The sequence below is a fragment of the Triturus cristatus genome, chromosome 2_2, assembly GCF_964204655.1.
Source record: "Triturus cristatus chromosome 2_2, aTriCri1.1, whole genome shotgun sequence".
Lineage (NCBI taxonomy): Eukaryota > Metazoa > Chordata > Amphibia > Caudata > Salamandridae > Triturus > Triturus cristatus.
The window spans coordinates 215,217,472-215,236,014 of record NC_140582.1 but is presented as its reverse complement, the minus strand read 5'-3'; the positions used below and the strand labels follow the sequence as shown (position 1 = coordinate 215,236,014).

At 50.8% G+C, this 18,543-nt stretch overlaps 1 protein-coding gene across 2 annotated transcripts in view; it reads right to left on the bottom strand.

The window, feature by feature from the left end:
* Window positions 1-432: 432 nt before the first annotated feature.
* SMC2 (structural maintenance of chromosomes 2) overlaps window positions 433-18,543 on the bottom strand; it is a 482,587-nt gene continuing 464,476 nt past the window's right edge. For both annotated transcript variants that reach the window (XM_085641249.1, XM_085641248.1), the window contains exon 25: window positions 433-1,352. In XM_085641249.1, coding sequence (XP_085497375.1) covers window positions 1,182-1,352 — 171 coding nt within the window. In that variant the 3' untranslated portion in view covers window positions 433-1,181. The remainder of the gene's footprint in view (window positions 1,353-18,543) is intronic.

The window sequence follows — 18,543 nt, the reverse complement described above, 5'->3', positions numbered from 1 at the left end:
ACACAGTAAAGCGACTATTGTGCTGTTATACCCTATGGACTCATGGGAGTTGTAGCCTGGATGCAGACTTGTTCTCTTTTTTTCTGGTTTTAATGATCTTTGTTCCCTATGTTGTTGGGATAAAATCATTCATATTGCTTTTCTGGCTGCTGGAAAGCTTATATAGAGAATAAAGCGAAGATAATCCTCGCCTCCATGTCCTTAATAGAATTGTAACTTACCGTCACTCATGCTGGGCAAATTTCGATTCATTTTGTGAAGAAGAAAACATTTTCAGCCATTGTTGCTACGGAATAAAAAACACGAGTTTACATAATCGTTAACATATTCAGATTACAGCACGATGACAACCAAGGACATGGCTCAATCTACCTGTTTAAACGTCATGTAGACAATGCATTTTCAAAATATAAAAAAGTTGACAAATGTGCATAAAACTAAACTGTTTGAGACATTTCATTTATTAACGTAAAAAAGTGAAAACTTTACGGATAAAATACTACGTAGAGCTAGTAGAATACATTTGGCTATACATTGTGAGCTATGTACAAGTGCAGACGACTACCTGAACAGCGTGCTTGACTCAATTCCACGCATGCGCAATTTCTCTTTACACAGAACAAACTTACTGCTGGAATTCAATACACCATTCAACTGTCAATATCAAAAGTTAACAATCAGTTTCTTCCCAAAAAAACACCGATCAGTTGCTGTGGTTTGGCTTTCCAGCCCATATTTACATAATTACACATGTTTCTTATTCAATCACATACATGTACAAGAATCGTTTCTTATATTTCTCTATGTCCAGACAGATCACGAGGCAAAAACACTTCAGCATGGACATGCGAGTGGACGGCTCTCCACAAACATGATGAAGTATATTAAACAAGGCGACAGGGAAGCAAGATAAATAGTTTAAAAAGAGAACATTTAAAACTAGATATTTGTAGAAAAGCACAACATGAAGCGGGAGGGTAACCAGACGAGACAACATAAAAACATGAAATAGCTACAGATATCTTTATAAGAGGATGAACCAACGTCTGAACTTCCCATTTTAGTTCTGCCCTAAACTCCGAGGGCTTGTTACACACACATTATTCATTTTAAATCTTGAAAGTGCACATTCCTGGCCAGCAGATGCTGCCTGCACAAGTGTATTTGAAGCAGGAGTGTGATCAATTCTTCTTCCCTTTAGATTTCGACTTGTCTGCTCTCTGGGCCGAGCCCACGGTTCCATTTTGACTCTGTGCAAATCTCGCAACTGTGGAAACGCCATCCACAAATTTAGTCTTGAACAACACATTAGCATTGTTGAACATTCCATCTTTCAGGGACACGACAATGAACTACACAAGGAAATAGAGGCAAAACAAAAGATATTATTACATTTCACAAACGAGGAAACAGAATGGCAATCGATTCTCTTTCAATGAAGAAAGTAATTAACACTCACAATACTAGGGCTTGGCGGCTGTGGCAATTCCAATGTACTTTACGGGGAGTTACAGTGCAAGTCAAAAGTTGCCCTTATTATATAATTACAGATTTAACAGGAGTGCACATCACAATGCCATCCCTGGTGAACTAGACAGACCCCCCCCCCCCCCAAACAAAGGATCCTCCTTCAAAATGAATTGAAAGTACACAGATTAAGCATCCAATTACAAAAGTTAAAGGAACCGTCCACCACTATATGGATTGCTAAAAAAAAGTCCCTTTTATTTTCTCATTGCTTCAATTTGTTAAAAAAACCAAAAAAGTCATCACATAGACATCCCCACCCAACACGCGTTTCGTCCGTTCATGGTGGTATGCCCAATAAAATCAGTTTCAGCAGAACTTTTATACAGGCACGAATGATGGAAAGGAAGTGGGAAATATAGGCAATGTTATTTCCAATGAAACATGAAATGGAGAACACACCTTGTACATGAAAGAAGGACAAACCAATATAATTGGCAGGTAGGAACATTGTACGAGAAGGACTAGCAATACATATTGAGTCTCAAATGTTAATTCTCTAAAAAAAAATATAATTATTAACGTCACACACCAACGGAACAGGCGGAAACATTCTGCAAAACTTTAGGGAAATATTACAAAGATCAGCTTAAAAATATGTATCCTATTAAGGCAACTAAAGGAATGCAGACATAAGTATAAACGACTCTTTGGAATATTGTCCAACTAAGACATCCTCCATTACTTCATCAAAAAAGGTGGAATGAGACCGACTTGCCTCTTCCTTCTCAGACTCTGATCCGACACGTTTCCCTTCTGCGGAAATGAACTAGTTTCTTACCTTCTATAACACTTTCTAGTGAATATTCTGTGTAACTGAACGTTTACACAGACACCCACATTGCAGCCTAGAAGCTGTCAAGGGCAGGCACTCTGTAAACCAACTCAGTAATAGGAGCCTTGGCCCTGGTGTACTGGGCTCTCAGAACTTCCATAGGCTGCTTTCTGGCAGCAGATCTTAATGCACAAGGTTACCCACATCAACAAGATTTTCTGCACAGCTCCCCTTCCTTGCTCTGGAAAATCTCTCAGAAAGGTGATCGTCCACTAGATGACCCTTGGTATGACCAATGTAAAAGCTTAAAGCCCTTTTGGGATCCAGTTGCAGAATAGAAGTAGAGTGATGGATTGCCCGACATGGAAGTGAGCCACGACTTTTGGCAAGAATACCATCTGAGTACTAAGCACCAACTTGTTCAGGAAAAGAACATGCAAAAGTTGAAAGCTGCATGCAATACGCTGACGTAATCACAAGGAAAGCGGTCTTTAAAGTCAGAGGATGCAACGAGCAGCTATGCAACTCTAAGGACGAACATATGAGAAATGTCAATTCCATGTTAAGGGCCCACTTTGGCATCAGAGAGGATTCGGGAAGAAACATGCATGTCAAAACTAATAAATCTCATCACAACAGGTGATTTCAACAATGATGGTTGGTCTGGCAAACATACAAAGGCCAAAAGGGTAGACAAATAACGTTTAACACTGCAGACTCCAGGAAATTGCTGGCTAAATATTAAACAAAATAACTTCCAACAACTTTGCTTGTCAACACAAGCCCACAAATGTTTCCCAATGCCTCACATAAATAGACTGTGGAAGAGTGCCTGGCAACAAGGATGACATTAACCGCTTCAGGCGGAAAATCAAACTTATTTCAATAGCTCCAGCTCAACTCCATGCACGTAAATGTTGATTGCACAAATTTGGGTAGAGGTCTCTGCCCTGCTCCCGACACAGGAGGCCTTTGCAAAGTGGCAGCCTGAGTAGAGGTCAGATGCTCATGCCAAGAAGGTCCGGGATAACTTGGACCTAGTAATTCTTGAACCTCTTTTGAATTCTCGTCGGCAGAGTAGGGCCTTTGACACTGCACGTTTGACAATGGTGAAAAGATTTAGCCAAGGATCTCATCACGGTGGAAAGATGCTTTGCACCACTTTGGGAGGTAGGTAGTCACCACTTGTGAAGACATCTTGACATTCAAGCCACCTCCAAAGATGTAGAAGGACCCTACTATGCCCTTTTTTTACAGTTCCTCGTGGCAGTGGTTTTGTCCCCGATAACCTGCAGCAGCCTCACCTGAATTGATGGCCAGCAGACTAATGGAGAGACGGTTCTCAGCCACAGACCAGTGGTCTCCAACTCCCATAGATGACCTCTCCAACTGAAGAGAGATGCATCGATAACTACCATCAGCTCGGGGTGGAGAAGGGCCTGCTGCTAGACCAATTGCATTCAAGCATCCACTACTACATGACTCGAGCCACCTCCATCGAGACCTAGAGGACATCAAACAGACTGCCTTGATGTTAGACTCACTGGAACTTCAGGGCCTATTGCAGAGCACGCAGGTGCCATCCGTCGTAGCGGACTAGGAGAATGCAGGAGGCAGAGTCCAAAATGTCTTAGAGCTGCTCTCGCGATGATGGAGCCTGAAACATCAGCATCTTAGTCCAAAGGTCCCAGCTTTTTTCAGCAGAGGGGAAGCCCTGAACACCAGTGTCCAGGATTACTCCAATGAAAGGAAGCCTACGAGAGGGAGTCAAGTGGGGCTTCGGCTCATTGATCGTGAATGCCAATGAAGTTAAGATGTTAGTCGTAGTCCGGACGTTGTCGCCAACTAGCTGTGTGGAGGGTCCACTTTCAACAGCTAGGTTAAGGTAAGGATATACTGGTATCCCTGACTTCCAAAAGGTGGACAGTGACCACCGGCATCACTTCTGTGAACACGGACCGTACTGGTGACGCCGTAGGGAAGCACGGCAAACTAAAAGTGCTTCTAGACTACCTTAATAAGCAGATAACTTACATTAAAATACACGTCCTGAAGGTCCAAGGACAACATCCAGTCACCCGGATCCTGAGCAGATAGATCTGGGCGAGAGTGAGCCTTTTGAATGCATTCTTTCACAGGAAGGCATTCAGCTGCTGATGGTCCAGATTAGCCGTGAATCCCACTACCACCAAACTGGAGGACTGATTCCCATGCTGGCCTTTACGCTGCCCGTCAGACCCTCGTCCATGGCCTCAAAAGGACTGGCATGTCTGCTGCACTGGCTGGGAAGGCTAACTCTACCTATATGCAAGCCCTCTGTAGTAGCCCCTTAACTTCATGAAATGATGCAGGGACTGTTTTGCAAACTAAAGCAGGCCCAAGAAAAGCACTGTAGTTCAACTGTCCTTAAGGTTCTCCAGCGCAGAATCTGCCTATACACTGAAAAGGTGGGTCCTATCAAAGGGCATATTAATAAGGAAGGCCTATACATCACCAGAGAGACCTGTAGAATGCATCCAATCAAGTCGACAAAGTACAGCAGTATTACTGACTGCCATCCTCAAGTAATCCTTAGTACCCAGACCGGCGCCGATAAACTACTTGTCCACGTCTTGACTGCCATGAATAGTTGGGTCTTTTGGGACTGCTGGCAAGATCTCGCTGGCTATATCCCAAAGGGCCTGTGTACAGTGACGCAGCAAATAAAAACCTTTACAGATAGCAATACTAGACTAGTAGTGGAAAACATGTGAATACCTAACACCTCAATCATCTTGAATTACCGGTCTGGAGGATTATTTGGAAATTATTTACGATTCACCTTATAGGTTGAGGCTGGCAGAATAAAGCTCTCTGGAGTGGGATGCTTGGTGAGATAAACAATTTACTTGCCTCTGGTAATTCTCTTTCTGGTGATCACTCTAACTGTAGTTTTTCCACCTTTAGTAAATTTTCCCCAGGGGTCAGACTGGGTCTGAAAGTTTTCACACCACTGCTTTTGTGCATCGCTAGGTGGAGTCGTGCAGGTATGTGTTGGCATCACTGCACCCCAGAAGATACACAGTGGAGCCGCATATAAGCCCCACCATTGCGCACCGACAGCAGTTGCTCAATTGTCTTTGCTCCATTGGACACCGAGCAAAAAACAATTGAAGGGGTCAGTGTGCCGCCTGTACATGGAAGCATTTTAGGCAGTAAAAGGAGGCTATTCCCAGAAAGAAAAAAAAAAAAAGAGGTGGAAGGCCAGTGCGGAACCTGCAGTTAGAGGATCCACCAGAAAGAACGTTGACATAGGTAGTAGCTAGTTCTTCTGAGGGATAGATATAAACCGCAGATTCCCCACCTTTAGAAAAGAGATTGAAGCAGTATCTCTTAAAGGTGGAAGGGGCTCAAACCATAAAGTCGAGGACCGAATGGTCAAAATGTCATTCCCGTCAGTAGTGCTGACTTTTCCATCAGTAGTGCTTTGTGAATGTGTGTGCTGAGGCCCACTTTGTGGCCAGACAGATGTCAAGAACAGTTAGTCCGCTTGCCAGGACAGTTGTGCCAGCCTTGGCCCTGGTGGAATGAGCCCTTTGAGCTTCCAGGGCCTGCTTCTTGGGAAATGCACATCGGATCTAAATGCAGGCCTATCCACCTTGGCAGAGTCCTTTTCCGCACTGCCTTGTCTTTATTAGCCCTGTAGAACCCCACACAAAACTGATCATCCACTTAATGGTCTTTGGTGTAAGATGTGTAAAAGTCCAAGGCTCTTTTGGAGTTCAGTCAATGAAGGTCTCTCTTTCAGTTTCAAGAGGTGAGGTTTGGAAAAGAATCCTGGGATGATGATGGATTGGTAAATTAATTTATGTAAAGAAAAATATGTCAAATTAGGTGGTGTAAGGCAGCTGCACTGAAAGTCTGGAGCTCAATCACGCAAAGAGCTGAAGTGAACACAATGAGGAAGATGGTGGTGTTGCCGGTGTTAACTTGCACTGGTCATTCCTTGGACAACAGGAAGGTATTCAATGCTAGGTGAACGGCCCAAAGCTCCATAAGGCTTATATGGAGCCGGGTTACTGCAAGAGACCAGAGCCCTCTGATCTCCACTGTCAGATCCCCCTTTCAGAGGGCTACGGGGCACACAGGGGCTACTGAGCCCACCATTTGTGGTCAAGATCTTTTACTCCTGATGTCCGGGGTCTGATCTAATATGGACCCCGCTCACTGGGCCAAGCACCCCTTCTTCACTTTACTCTCAGTGGTAGCTGTGGTCAAGCACTCAAGGCTTCGTCTGGGGAGCGGAGTGGTGTAGCTGAGAGTGGAGGGGAGTTGGTTGTATTGGTCAGGAAAATCCCTGTCCCACTCTGCTTCACGTATCATGCGCAGGTTTATTCCCCATTCACTGGTGGCCGCATCCAGGGGATGCACACCATTAGGTTGTATTCCAGAGTTCCCTTCGACTCCTTAGGATTTTAGTCAAAAGATCTATGGTGCCGCAGCACCGTCAGCAGCAAATACTCTGGGGCCCCAAGATCCTAGTTCAAGTCTTACACGATCCTGAAGCATTCAGCTTTACAGTGGGTGCCCTCAGAGTGGGCACTTGCGGGATCAGATACTGCTAGAAGTCTGGTTGCTCGTGGTACACGTGGCAGTGTCAGGCAAGCACAGGTTCACTCTCCAGAGTTGCGTGGCCAGCTCTCCCCAGCAATCAGAGCAGCTTTCACTGACTGCAGTATTGCGAGGACGAAGTCTGGCAAGTCTAAGATGCACAAGAAGTCAAAGTACTTTTTGGCTTCAACCACTTGACCATGTGCTTCTAGGCCCTGCTCCCACACTCCACCTGTGGAGCCAGCGTCCAAGTCTGCCCCACGCAGCCCAAAGTTTTCCAGAGCCAGAACGATACCCATGCAATAAAAAAAGTTCTACAACACCATGCATGCTATGTTTGGACCACCAGTGACTCCATCAGGCGAAACTTCGAGACCCACATGGCAGAGGTGCCCATGCTGGATTACAGTCAGCGGGTTCCTAGACAACTCCAGCAGAGTTATCAGGACCCATTCCCAGAATGCCCCAGCTCCGATCCACTCAGCAAAGCTTGACGACGAGCCTATTGTCATCCCAGACACCAATCTTGTGCCGCCTCAGCCCCATCCAGGCCCTACCACAAAACTTCTCCCATTGACAAGCCCTACCATCCAGAAGGGGGAGATGGTGTATGATTCCTTGAGAACGACCCGAACTAGGAGAATTGGCACAAGGAGCTAGGTGACGCCAGTGGCTTGGACACCTCCCCAGGCAATTTTTCCCCACTGGGCCAGGGTTTGGAAGAGGCATGTCCTTCACCACGGTGATGTGCAGAGTGGCGGAGATCCTCAACCTCCAGCTGCCTGCTGTCGAGGTCAAGTCTAATATTTTGACAGAGGTGCTTCAATCTGGGGCAGCCCCCTCCCCAAACCCCCCCAAAAAGTTCTTGCTCTCCTTCAACAAAGTCCTCACTGACATCCCTCTAGGAGCAACATGTGCACCGAACGATTGCCGGTCAGCATCATCCTGCCTCAGGAGACCAAGCCTTCCTCTCCCATGCCATTCCTGGAAAGCCTGGAGGTGCAGGCCTCCACTGCAAAGGTCAATCCCAGCGCGTTCTCTACCACTCCACCTGATAGGCAATCCAAGAGACTAGACACCTTTGGGGAGTGCATTTTCGCTTCCACCAGCTTTACAGTCGCTGAACACTGCATGCCTCTTGGCCAATACTCCCAAATGTCGTGGAACTATGTTGCGAAGCCGCTTCTTACGCTGCCGGAGGGCAGTGCCCTCCTCAACCAAGCCTTCGTGGATGGCGAGAGAAGCAGCAAAGTGTCCATCTGGTGCAGACTGGACACCACAGACTCCCTGGGTAGAATCATGGCTTCTACGATGGTACGGTCGCCATGCTTTGTTACAGTCCACTAGGTTCTCGAGGGGTGTCCAGCCATCACTGACTGACATGCCCTTTGATAGCTCCAGCTTATCTGGCGACCAGGCTAATGAGGCGCACAAGCGCTTCCGTGACAGCAGAGTCAATGCCAGATACCTTGGCTTTCCCCCATTGACCCAGCTGCAACAGTACTTTTGCCCCTACCAGGACTGCATAAGTGGCAACTGGAGGCGTCCACAGTATTTGCCCTACCCTGTGCAACATCCGCACAGTCCTTTCGAGGATGGGGCCTCGGACACCAAAAAGGACGTCTTGAGCCAGACCCAGCATGCTGCCCAGTCCCCCCGCCCCAGTGGCCACCTCAGCACCTCTTTAGCGTGCCCTCCATCCAGCAAAGCCATTCCATTGGCAGCAGCATCAGGCACCCCTGCCCCAAAGTACTGCCATTATATCAGACAAGTGGGTGCCTCAGATCATGCAGAAGGGGTACGCCCTACAATTTGTGGACAAACCCTAGCAGTTGCCACCATTTCATGAACTGCTGACGGAGCACCATCTCGCCTCACTCCAACAGGATGTGCAGGCACTTTAGACCTAAGGAGCCATCGAGAGGGTATCCAATGCTAGAACTAGGGTGTGGTAGTTATTCCCACTTTTTTCTGGTGCCGATACAGGACAGAGGCCTCCACTCAACCCTAGATTTACGCCTTCTCAATACCCTTCTGCGAAAAGAGAAATTTAAGATGTTCATGTGAGAAAGTGCCATCTTTCTTGCATGGTATGCCCCCACTTTTTGCTGAATTGCTGAATGTACTTTGACTGAGTGTGCCCTGGACTCCTGCCAATCAGGTGCCCAGGGCCTATGTTCCTTCCCTAAATCCTAAAACCCAAATTGACAAACCCTGGCCACATGTCAGCCCCTGGTAAATGGTACCCTAGGGACCCAGGGCCTTTTGACCAGGGAAGGCCTCTAAGGGCTGCAGCACTTATTGTGCCACCCTTAGAGGCACTGTACCCTAACACAAATACACTGCCCTTGCAGGCTGAGTGTCTGGATACAAGACAAAACAGAGTCGACATGGCACACATCTGTGCCATGCCCACAACCTTCACTGCCCTGGCATACATCAGCCACCCCTCTAGCTGGGTGCCCTATGCCAGTGGTGTGGGCACAGGAGCATGAGCCCTCTGCCCCTACAGTACCCAGGTCCATTCCTGGGCACTGTAAGTGCAGTGCTGCCAGTTATATGGTGCTGGGAGCTCGTGAAACACAAACTCCACAGCAAAGTGATGGCAATAGTGAAGACTGAGAAGTTTGGTATCAAACTTCTCAGCACATTAAACCCGCACTGATGCCAGTGTGGGATTTAATGTACAATGCACGACAGAGGGCATCTTAGAGATACCCCTTGAACCTAACCTACAATCCACATCTAGTCTGAGGGGCTATCTAGGCTGCCACACAGCAGACATATTGCTGGACCCCTGGGTAGGGAGCCACCCGCTCTCCTTGGCCTGCAACAATGCACATCCTGGGCGAGGTGCAAGGTCTCCTCCCCCAGGATGGGCAAGGAAGGCTTCAAAGGCATGCCGCTTTTGTGAGCTTCTCCAGGCCACTTGCTGTACTCAGCAACTGGCCCCTACCGGTTCTAAACCCCCACTCTGGCGGGAAGACTGTCCGGAAACTCCAAGTAAGGACAGGGGAATGTGCCAGCCCTGCCAACCCCACCCCTCATGTGGGGGAGGCGAGGTGAAGCACATCTCCGGGCCCTCGCCATCTTGAAGATGGGGAGCCCTACCCAATCAGGACTAGGCCACTGCCCCCCTCCCACAGGAGAGTGACAGAATAGGGGGTGTACCCACTCCAGGACAGGGATCTAGTGGTCCCTGCCCTTTACCTACCTGTAATGCCCCATCATTTTGTATTTAGGGGCACCCTGAACATTCCTTCCTGAGATTCCAGATTCTAAAACAGCAAAGAAGATCAAGAAGAAAGAAGACCTGCCGTGCAGCTGCTAAGAAGAGGAAGACACCAACTGCTTTGGCCCCAGCCCTACCGTCCTGTCAACCCTCGAACCTGCTCCTGCTAAATCCCGGCACCTCCTGTGGTCAGCAACCTCACAAACCCCGGAGGACCAGGCTACCTTGTGACTGAGCACCTGGGACTCCCACGAGCAGTGGCTCTGCTCAAAGCAAGTATCTAGCCGCTGGCATCAGCCCGGAACTGCAAACCCTGCACACTCTGCACCCACCAAGCATGGCCCGTGCTGGAGTGGACAAAGACCCAGAGGACGTCCCCCCGGCGACTGTGGTCCCGAATACGGCACCCAAGGACCCACCCCGACGCTCCTAACGACGCCTGCAGCCTCAGAACCAGGGACCCCCCCAACCGCGATCAACAGAGGGTAAGATTTCCTGACACCAAAAGGCACCCCTGCACCCGGCGCCCTGCGGCCCCCTGTGCCCGACTCAGGGGAACCTACCTATCCTTCAACTACCCAACTTACCTCTCGAAATGGTGGTGGCACCTGAAGATTCTTCGTCCCCGAGCTTGCAGCCTTTGTTCGTCCTTGAGCTTCTCCATAGCAATTCATTGAGCGCCCGAAGGCTCAAAAGCACCCTGCACCCAGCTGCCCGAGTGGCCCTGGTAGTGCAACTTCTACTCCTACCTACTTCCCCATTTGCCCTGAGCAAGTGACCAGGAGCCCAGCTCCCACAGCCGCGTGGCCTGCTAGTCAGCAGCCACCAACCAAGGGCCCTCTGCCTCCCATAGGATAACATTGGGCCTAACTCACTCTGCACCCGGCTGCCCCTGTGCCGCTGAGGGTGTAACAACTGTACTTACCTGACCCTGGGAGACCCCAGAGACTATACCCAGAACCTTAACTCTGCCAGTCGAGTACTTACCTAAAAGCCGATAACTCGCTTTTCTTCCATAGGGTAACATTGACTGGTTTCACTTGGAAATTGTTCGAAGTGTGGAGTTTTGAAACTTTAAAATATTCATCCAAAATCAGCCGGACAACGAATTCCGATTTACTCACCTGTTATCAGGAGAGACCTCAGTGCTGCATCTTGTAGCTCAGTACTGACCCTGAAAAGTAATTTTAACCGTACTTACCAGTAACTTGAATTTCCTTCCATAGGATATCATTGCATGCTTTTTGCTGAAAAAGTTTCTAAGTGTCGATTTTTGCAAACTACAAATATTCTTTAAAAATCGTACCAACTGTAGAAACGAAATTACTTACCTGTTTTAGATAGATGTCCCAGTACTGAGCCTGGGAGCCCAGCACTGGATTAAAAAAGTAACGAGAACATACTTTACCCGTAACTTGAATTTTCTTCCATAGGAAACCATTGACTGCTTTTCTGTGAAATTTCTTCTAAGTGTCGATTTTGCAAACTTATAAATATTCGTTAAAAATCACCTGTATAACTTAAACGCAGTTTCTCAACTGCTTACAGGTGGTACACTAGTGGTGGAACCAGGATCCAACACTGACCTAGAAAAAGCAACCATAACCCCACTTAACTGCTAAGCGAATTTCCTTCCATAGGATTACACTGGTAATTTGATCAGAAAAAGTTTCTCAGTGTCAACTTTTAAAATAGTAAAATATTGTTTAAAAATCACAACAGTAACTAAAGAACAAGTTACTTACCTTCGGTAACTATGTATCTGTAAGAAACATTAGTTAGTTAGATTCCTCACCTTAGAATATCCCCAGGCGTCAGACTGGATCCGGAAGATTTTTCGTCAGCAATACCCCTTGCGCGTCGCTAGGCGTCGTCTGCGGCTCCGCGTCCGTCGTCGGCGTCGGAGTACTTAGACGCCGCCCTCGCGCGCTGACGTCAGTTCTTGTACATAGCTTTCCGTGCCAGGAACGCAGAGCCATGCAAAGACCGACACTGGTGCCAAAAATAAAATCTAGGGGCCTGAAAAGGATAACCTTAACCCTAGATGTCAGTTCGCAGAACGGGGAGGATGGGTGGGTCGGTGAGGAATCTAACTAATGTTTCTTACAGATACATCATTACCGAAGGTAAGTAACTTGTTCATCTGAAAGAAACACGTTAGTTAGATTCCTCACCTTAGAATAGATACCCAAGCAATACCATCCCCGGTGGTGGGTCTGCGAACCAAGATCACACCAGAAAGTCCTGGAGGACAGAACGGCCAAAGAAGCCATCCCTCTGGACTTGGCTGTCAAGGCAATAATGCCTGGCAAACGTGTGTAGCGAAGCCCACGTCGCCGCCTGACAGATGTCCTGCAAAGGGAGACCCCGTCCCAAAGCAGTAGTAGCCGCTGTGGCCCGAGTGGAATAGGCGCGCAGCCCAACAGGAGGGTCCTTATTTGCCAAGGAGTAACAGATTTTGATGCACAAAACGACCCACCGAGAGATGGTCCGTTTGTGCACAGCTTTCCCCTTCTTAGCACCCACGTATCCAACGAAAAGTTGGTCGTCCACCCGGAACTGCTTTGTGCGGTCCAAATAAAAGGAGAGCGCACGTTTTGGGTCCAGACGGTGGAGCCTCTCTTCCTCTTTGGAAGGATGCGGAGGCGGAAAGAAGGTGGGCAAGGTGACAGACTGCCCAAGATGAAATGGAGTCACCACTTTCGGAAGAAAGGAGGGACGAGGCCGAAGGACAACCTTGTCCGAATGAACAGAGAGAAAAGGAGGCTTTGAAGATAAAGCCTGGAGCTCACTCACCCGTCTAGCCGAGGTGATGGCTACCAGAAAAGCAGTCTTAAGCGTCAGCAGACGAAGAGGACAATTATGAAGAGGCTCAAAGAGAGCACACATTAGAAATGTGAGAACAAGATTCAAGTCCCACTGAGGCATTACAAAAGGGACAGGAGGGAACGTGTGAGTAATGCCTTTTAGAAAGCGTGTAACTACAGGGGACTTGAAAAGAGAAGGCTGATCAGGAAGCCGCAAGAAGGCAGAGATGGCAGCAAGATAACCTTTCAGGGTGCCCAGGGCAGAGCCCTGCCGGGCCAAAGAAAGAAGAAACAGTAGAACCTCAGAAAGAGGGGCGGAAAGGGGATCCACAGCCGTTGCTGTGCACCATGCCACAAATTTGTTCCACCGGCAGGCGTATACCGTCTTTGTGGAGGGACGCCTGGCTGCCAGAATGATATCACAGACTTCAGGAGGCAAGTCAAATGGCATCAACTGCCGCCGCTCAATCTCCACGCATGGAGGTGGAGGCTGGACAGGTTCGGGTGTAGGACCGTCCCCTGCTGCTGCAACAGAAGATCCTCCAGAAGGGGCAGACGTATCGGAGGATCGGTCAACATACTGAGTAGCTCGGGATACCAGTACCTTTGTGCCCAATCCGGGGCCACCAAGATGACTTGGGCCCGGTCGTGCCTGATCTTCTTCAGCACTCTGGGCAGAAGTGGTATAGGCGGAAAGGCGTACAACAGACCGCAACTCCACTTGTGACGAAAAGCGTCGCCGAGCGAGTGCCGCCTTGGAAATTCCAACGCGCAGAACTGCTGACATTGCGCGTTCTCTTCGGTGGCGAATAGATCTAACCAAGGCTCTCCCCACTGCTGAAAGAGACCTTGCGCCACTTCGGAGTTCAGACGCCATTCGTGATCCATCATGCACCGGCGGCTGAGTTCGTCTGCTCTGGCGTTCAGAGAGCCCGCCAGATGTTGAACCACCAGGGTGACGCCCTGGTGTTCCAGCCACGTCCAGAGGCGCAGAGCCTCCTGACAAAGGGTCCACGACCCCACCCCGCCCTGTTTGTTGCAATACCACATGGCGGTGGTGTTGTCCGTGAACACCTGCACGACACTGTCCCTGACAGAGGGAAGGAAGGCTTTCAGTGCAAGTCGGATCGCTCTCAACTCCAACAGGTTGATGTGGAGACGAGACTCCGCCGGAGACCAGAGGCCTCTGATCTCCGCCTCTCCCATATGGCCACCCCATCCCAGGAGGGACGCATCCGTCACTACGACATGCTCCGGTTGGGGAAGGGAAAGGCTCTTGCCCTTGACCCAATCGCGGTCTGTGAGCCACCACTGCAACTGCTGTGCAGTGCCCTCCGAGATCAAGACATGGTCGGACAGGTTGCCATGATGCTGGGCCCACTGAAACTTCAGGTCCCACTGCAGAGCCCGCATGCGCCGCCTGGCGTGATGCACTAGTAGGATGCAGGAGGCCATCAGCCCCAGAAGCCGCAACACTAGCCTGACCGAAACCCAGGATAGAGGCCGAAAGATGGGAATCAGGGCCTGTATATCCCGGACCCGCTGTTCCGGTGGATGGACCCGGAACTGCGCCGAATCGAGAACCGCTCCGATGAAGAGGAGCTTCTGAGAGGGGCTCAGGTGTGACTTCGGCACGTTGATGGAAAATCCCAGCAAATGCAGGAGATCCGCCGTAGTCTGGAGGTGGGAGACGACTGTCTGGGGCGAGCCCGCCTTCAACAACCAGTCATCGAGATAGGGGAAGACTGGAACCCCTGATCTGCGCAGATGAGCTCCGACCACCGCCATCACTTTCGTGAACACCCGAGGGGCACTGGTGAGGCCGAAGGGGAGCACGGTAAACTGAAAGTGCTCTGGGCCCACCGTGAACCGCAGGTAACGCCGGTGGGCCGGCAGGACGGGGATGTGGAAATATGCGTCCTGCAAGTCCAACGCTACCATCCAGTCTCCTGGGTCTAGGGCAGCTAGAACCTGAGACAAAGTTAACATCTTGAACCTTTCCTTCCGGAGGAAGGCATTGACGTTCCGGAGGTCCAAGATAGGGCGTAGGCCCCCTTTGCCCTTCTTGGGAACCAGAAAGTAGTGGGAATAACAACCACGACCTACTTCTGGGCTCGGAACGCGCTCGGCGGCCCCCTTGGCCAAGAGGGCCGAAACTTCCTCGTGGAGAAGATTCAAATGATCCCCCAAGATACGGTGGTGCTGCGGTGGCATGGCTGGAGGGGTCGTCTCGAAGGGGAGGGAGTAGCCCCTTCGGACGATTTGCAGCACCCACCTGTCCGATGTGATGGACCGCCAGTGGAGCAGGTGATGGCGAACTCTGCCGCCCACTGGCGTGGAATGGGCCTGAAAGCTCGGACTAGGAAGGCTTTGAGGCGGATGCTGCCGGGGTGGATGTGGGCTGACCTAGTCGTCCTCCAGAACCGCCTCGGCGGAAACCAAGTCCGCGACCGCGCGCAGGTTGGTTCTGCGGCTGGTGGCTAGGCGCACGTGAGGAGGCACCCCTTCCTTGGCCACGAAAGGGGCGAAAAGCGGAAGTTTGCGACCGCGGGGCCGAGAGGCCCAAGGACTTGGCCGTAGCCCGGGAGTCCTTAAAGCGATTCAGCGCACTGTCCGCTTTCTCGCCAAAAAGGCGAGTGCCATCAAAGGGCATGTCCATGAGAGTGCTCTGGACATCGCCCGAAAAGGACGTGGACCGCAGCCAGGCGTGACGTCTAAGCGCCACTGTGGTAGAAATGGCCCTACCCAGCGAGTCCGTGGTGTCAAGCCCACGCCGTATAGCATGTCGCGCGGCATCCCTCCCATCGGCCAGAGCCTGGGTAAGTCGTGTCCGGACCTCCTCCGGACACAGGGGCAGCGCGTCCTCCACCGCATCCCACAGAGAGTGGGAATAACGGTCCAAGAGACAAGCGGTGTTCAAAGACCGCAGGCCCAAACTAAGGGAGGAGAACAGCTTCTTGCCGAACTGTTCCAGTCTCTTGGAATACCGGTCCGGCGGGGCGGTCGGGAAAGAGGATTGGGAGGTGGAAGCCTGGATAACCAGACTCTCATGGTTAGGGTGTTGGGACAGAAAACTGGGGTCGCCCGGAGCAGGGCGGTGGCGCCTGGCGACGTTCCTGTCCACAGGAGGAACTGTGGAGGGCTTGGACCAGGTGCCCTGCAGAACGTCAATGAGGGCCTCATTGAATTGCAGCAGAGGCTCAGTGGAGCTTGCTGCAGACTGAAGCACCTCAGTAAGGACGTTAGTCCTCACAGCCACGGCAGGCAGCTCGAGCCCAAGGGCTGCGGCCGCCTTGCGCAGCACCACAGAGAAAGCAGCGCCCTCCTCCGAAGCCACAGTCGGAGGAGAGACAAATCCAGTGTCTGGAGAGGAATCCAGGCCACTGGCCTCCCCCAGTTCATCTGCCCAGTCCTGGGACAGTTGAGCCTGAGCGGCCATAGGATCCTCGGATCCCTCCCTGTTGTCCCCATAATCCGATTCCTGGTAAACAGGAGAAAGTAACGGAGCCGGGTGGTAGACATAGTGTGTCTCTAGCGGCGCCGATCGCGGCGTCCATCGACGCCGTACCGGCACCGGAGAGGGACTGAACTGGGGCTCGACGTCGAGCGGAGTAGACGTCGGCGTCGGGGGTGGTACCGGTGTCGACGCCGGCGGAGGAGGCGTGACGAGGTCGACCGGCGTCGGCGGGGACTCGAGAACGGGTCCCACGGGCGCTTGCGGCGTCGAGGCCGGAGCCGTCAACGGCGCCGGGGCCGGAGCCACCGGCAGGCAAGGCAGCCTAGTTGGGTCCGCGGGGCCCGAAGGCGCACCAGCGGGCGCCAACGGCGGAGCCAGGTTCCTCATGGCCGAGAGGAAGGCACTGACTTCCGCCGGCGTCGCGTTAGTCCCAGGGACCGGAGGGTATGGGGACGGGCGCGGCGCCTGCGGCTCCGCCGGAGCCGCGGGGGTGGAACCACCCTGACCCTCGGCCGAGTCGCGCGACCGGTGAGGGGAGTCCGACGAGCGATGTCACCTCTTGGACTTCTTGGAATGCTTCGACTTACCCGAAGACTTGGATCCCGACGACCGATGGTGACGTCGGCTGCGGCTCCGCGACCGATCCTTGGACCTCCTCCTGGACCGGGATCGAGAGGCGCGCGGAGCCGAGTGGCGAATCTCGAGAAGCTTACGGGACCGCTCCCGTCTAGCCTTCGAGGTCAGAGCCTTACAGTCCGAGCACGACTCCGCGTCGTGGTCGAGGCCCAAGCAGTACAGGCACTGGCGGTGATGGTCCGTAACCGACATCAGGCGGCTACAGTCAGCACAGGCTTTAAAACCAAGCATCCTACCGGCACCGGAGTCGAGACAGGATCAAAAAGGATCAAAAAAGTTAGTCAAAAATTGACTAAAGGGGTAGCTCTCCTGGATCTGCGCTTACTGGCGCGGAAAAAAGAAGAACTGACGTCAGCGCGCGAGGGCGGCGTCTAAGTACTCAGACGACGTCATTCCGGCGCACGATGCCGACGACGGACGCGGGGCCGCAGACGACGCCTAGCGACGCGCAAGGGGTATTGCTGACGAAAAATCTTCCGGATCCAGTCTGACGCCTGGGGATATTCTAAGGTGAGGAATCTAACGTGTTTCTTTCAGATAAGTATTTATTCACTTGTTTGCAACAACTGTCCCAGGACTGAATGTAGGATCCAGTCCTGGAGGTAGAAAAGTAATCCTGAAAGTAATCAATTGCATATAACTTAAAATTCCCATTGAGCTCAATGTATTATTGTGTTTGAAATTGTGTTGCCTATTGCAACAAACTATTGCATTCCAAGTCAATTGTCTTTTAGAAAGTATTTACCTAAAGCATCTCCTCTGAGAAAGTATATTTTGATACCTCTTGTTGGTTCTAAAATAAACAACCATATATTTTTATATACAAACCATTGGCCTAGAGTTCAGTTCTTGAGTGTGTGAAACCATTTGCTGACTGAGTGTGTACAACAAATGCTTTACACTGTCCTCTGATACTGCCTTACTGCTCGACCAAGCTACCACTTTAGAGAGTAAGGTTATATCTAACCTTAGCCTCTGCCAAACCTCTGGGGACTGTGGACTCTATACACACTGTACCTATTTGGGAACAGTATATATAGAGCCACTTTCCTACAGTTCACGCTAGCTGAAGCCCTGTCTACCCTTGATTCCGGATGGTAGTGTTGGATTTGCAGGATGCGTATTTTCACATCCGTATCCAGTCTACCCACAAACATTTTCAGTTCACTGTGCTCCCTCCTTTTGACCTTACCAGTGCCTATTGGGTGTTCACGAAAGTGGTAGAGGTAGTTGCAACCCATCTGCGAAGGTGGGGGGATTCCAGTCTTCCCCTACCTCAATGACTGGTGGCTGAAGGCAGGATCACCCCAGCCAGTAGTCACCTACCTCCCGACTATAGTGACTCTTACATTCGTGGGAGTTCACTATCAATGGGCCGAAGTGACACCTGACTCTCTCAGACCATGCTCCCTTTCATCAGCGCAATTCCAGACACAGTACAGTGTTGCGCCTATCCTCTGGAACCACGAGTACTTGATATTTTGGCTATTATTCCAATGTTACAGCCTCGATCATAGAT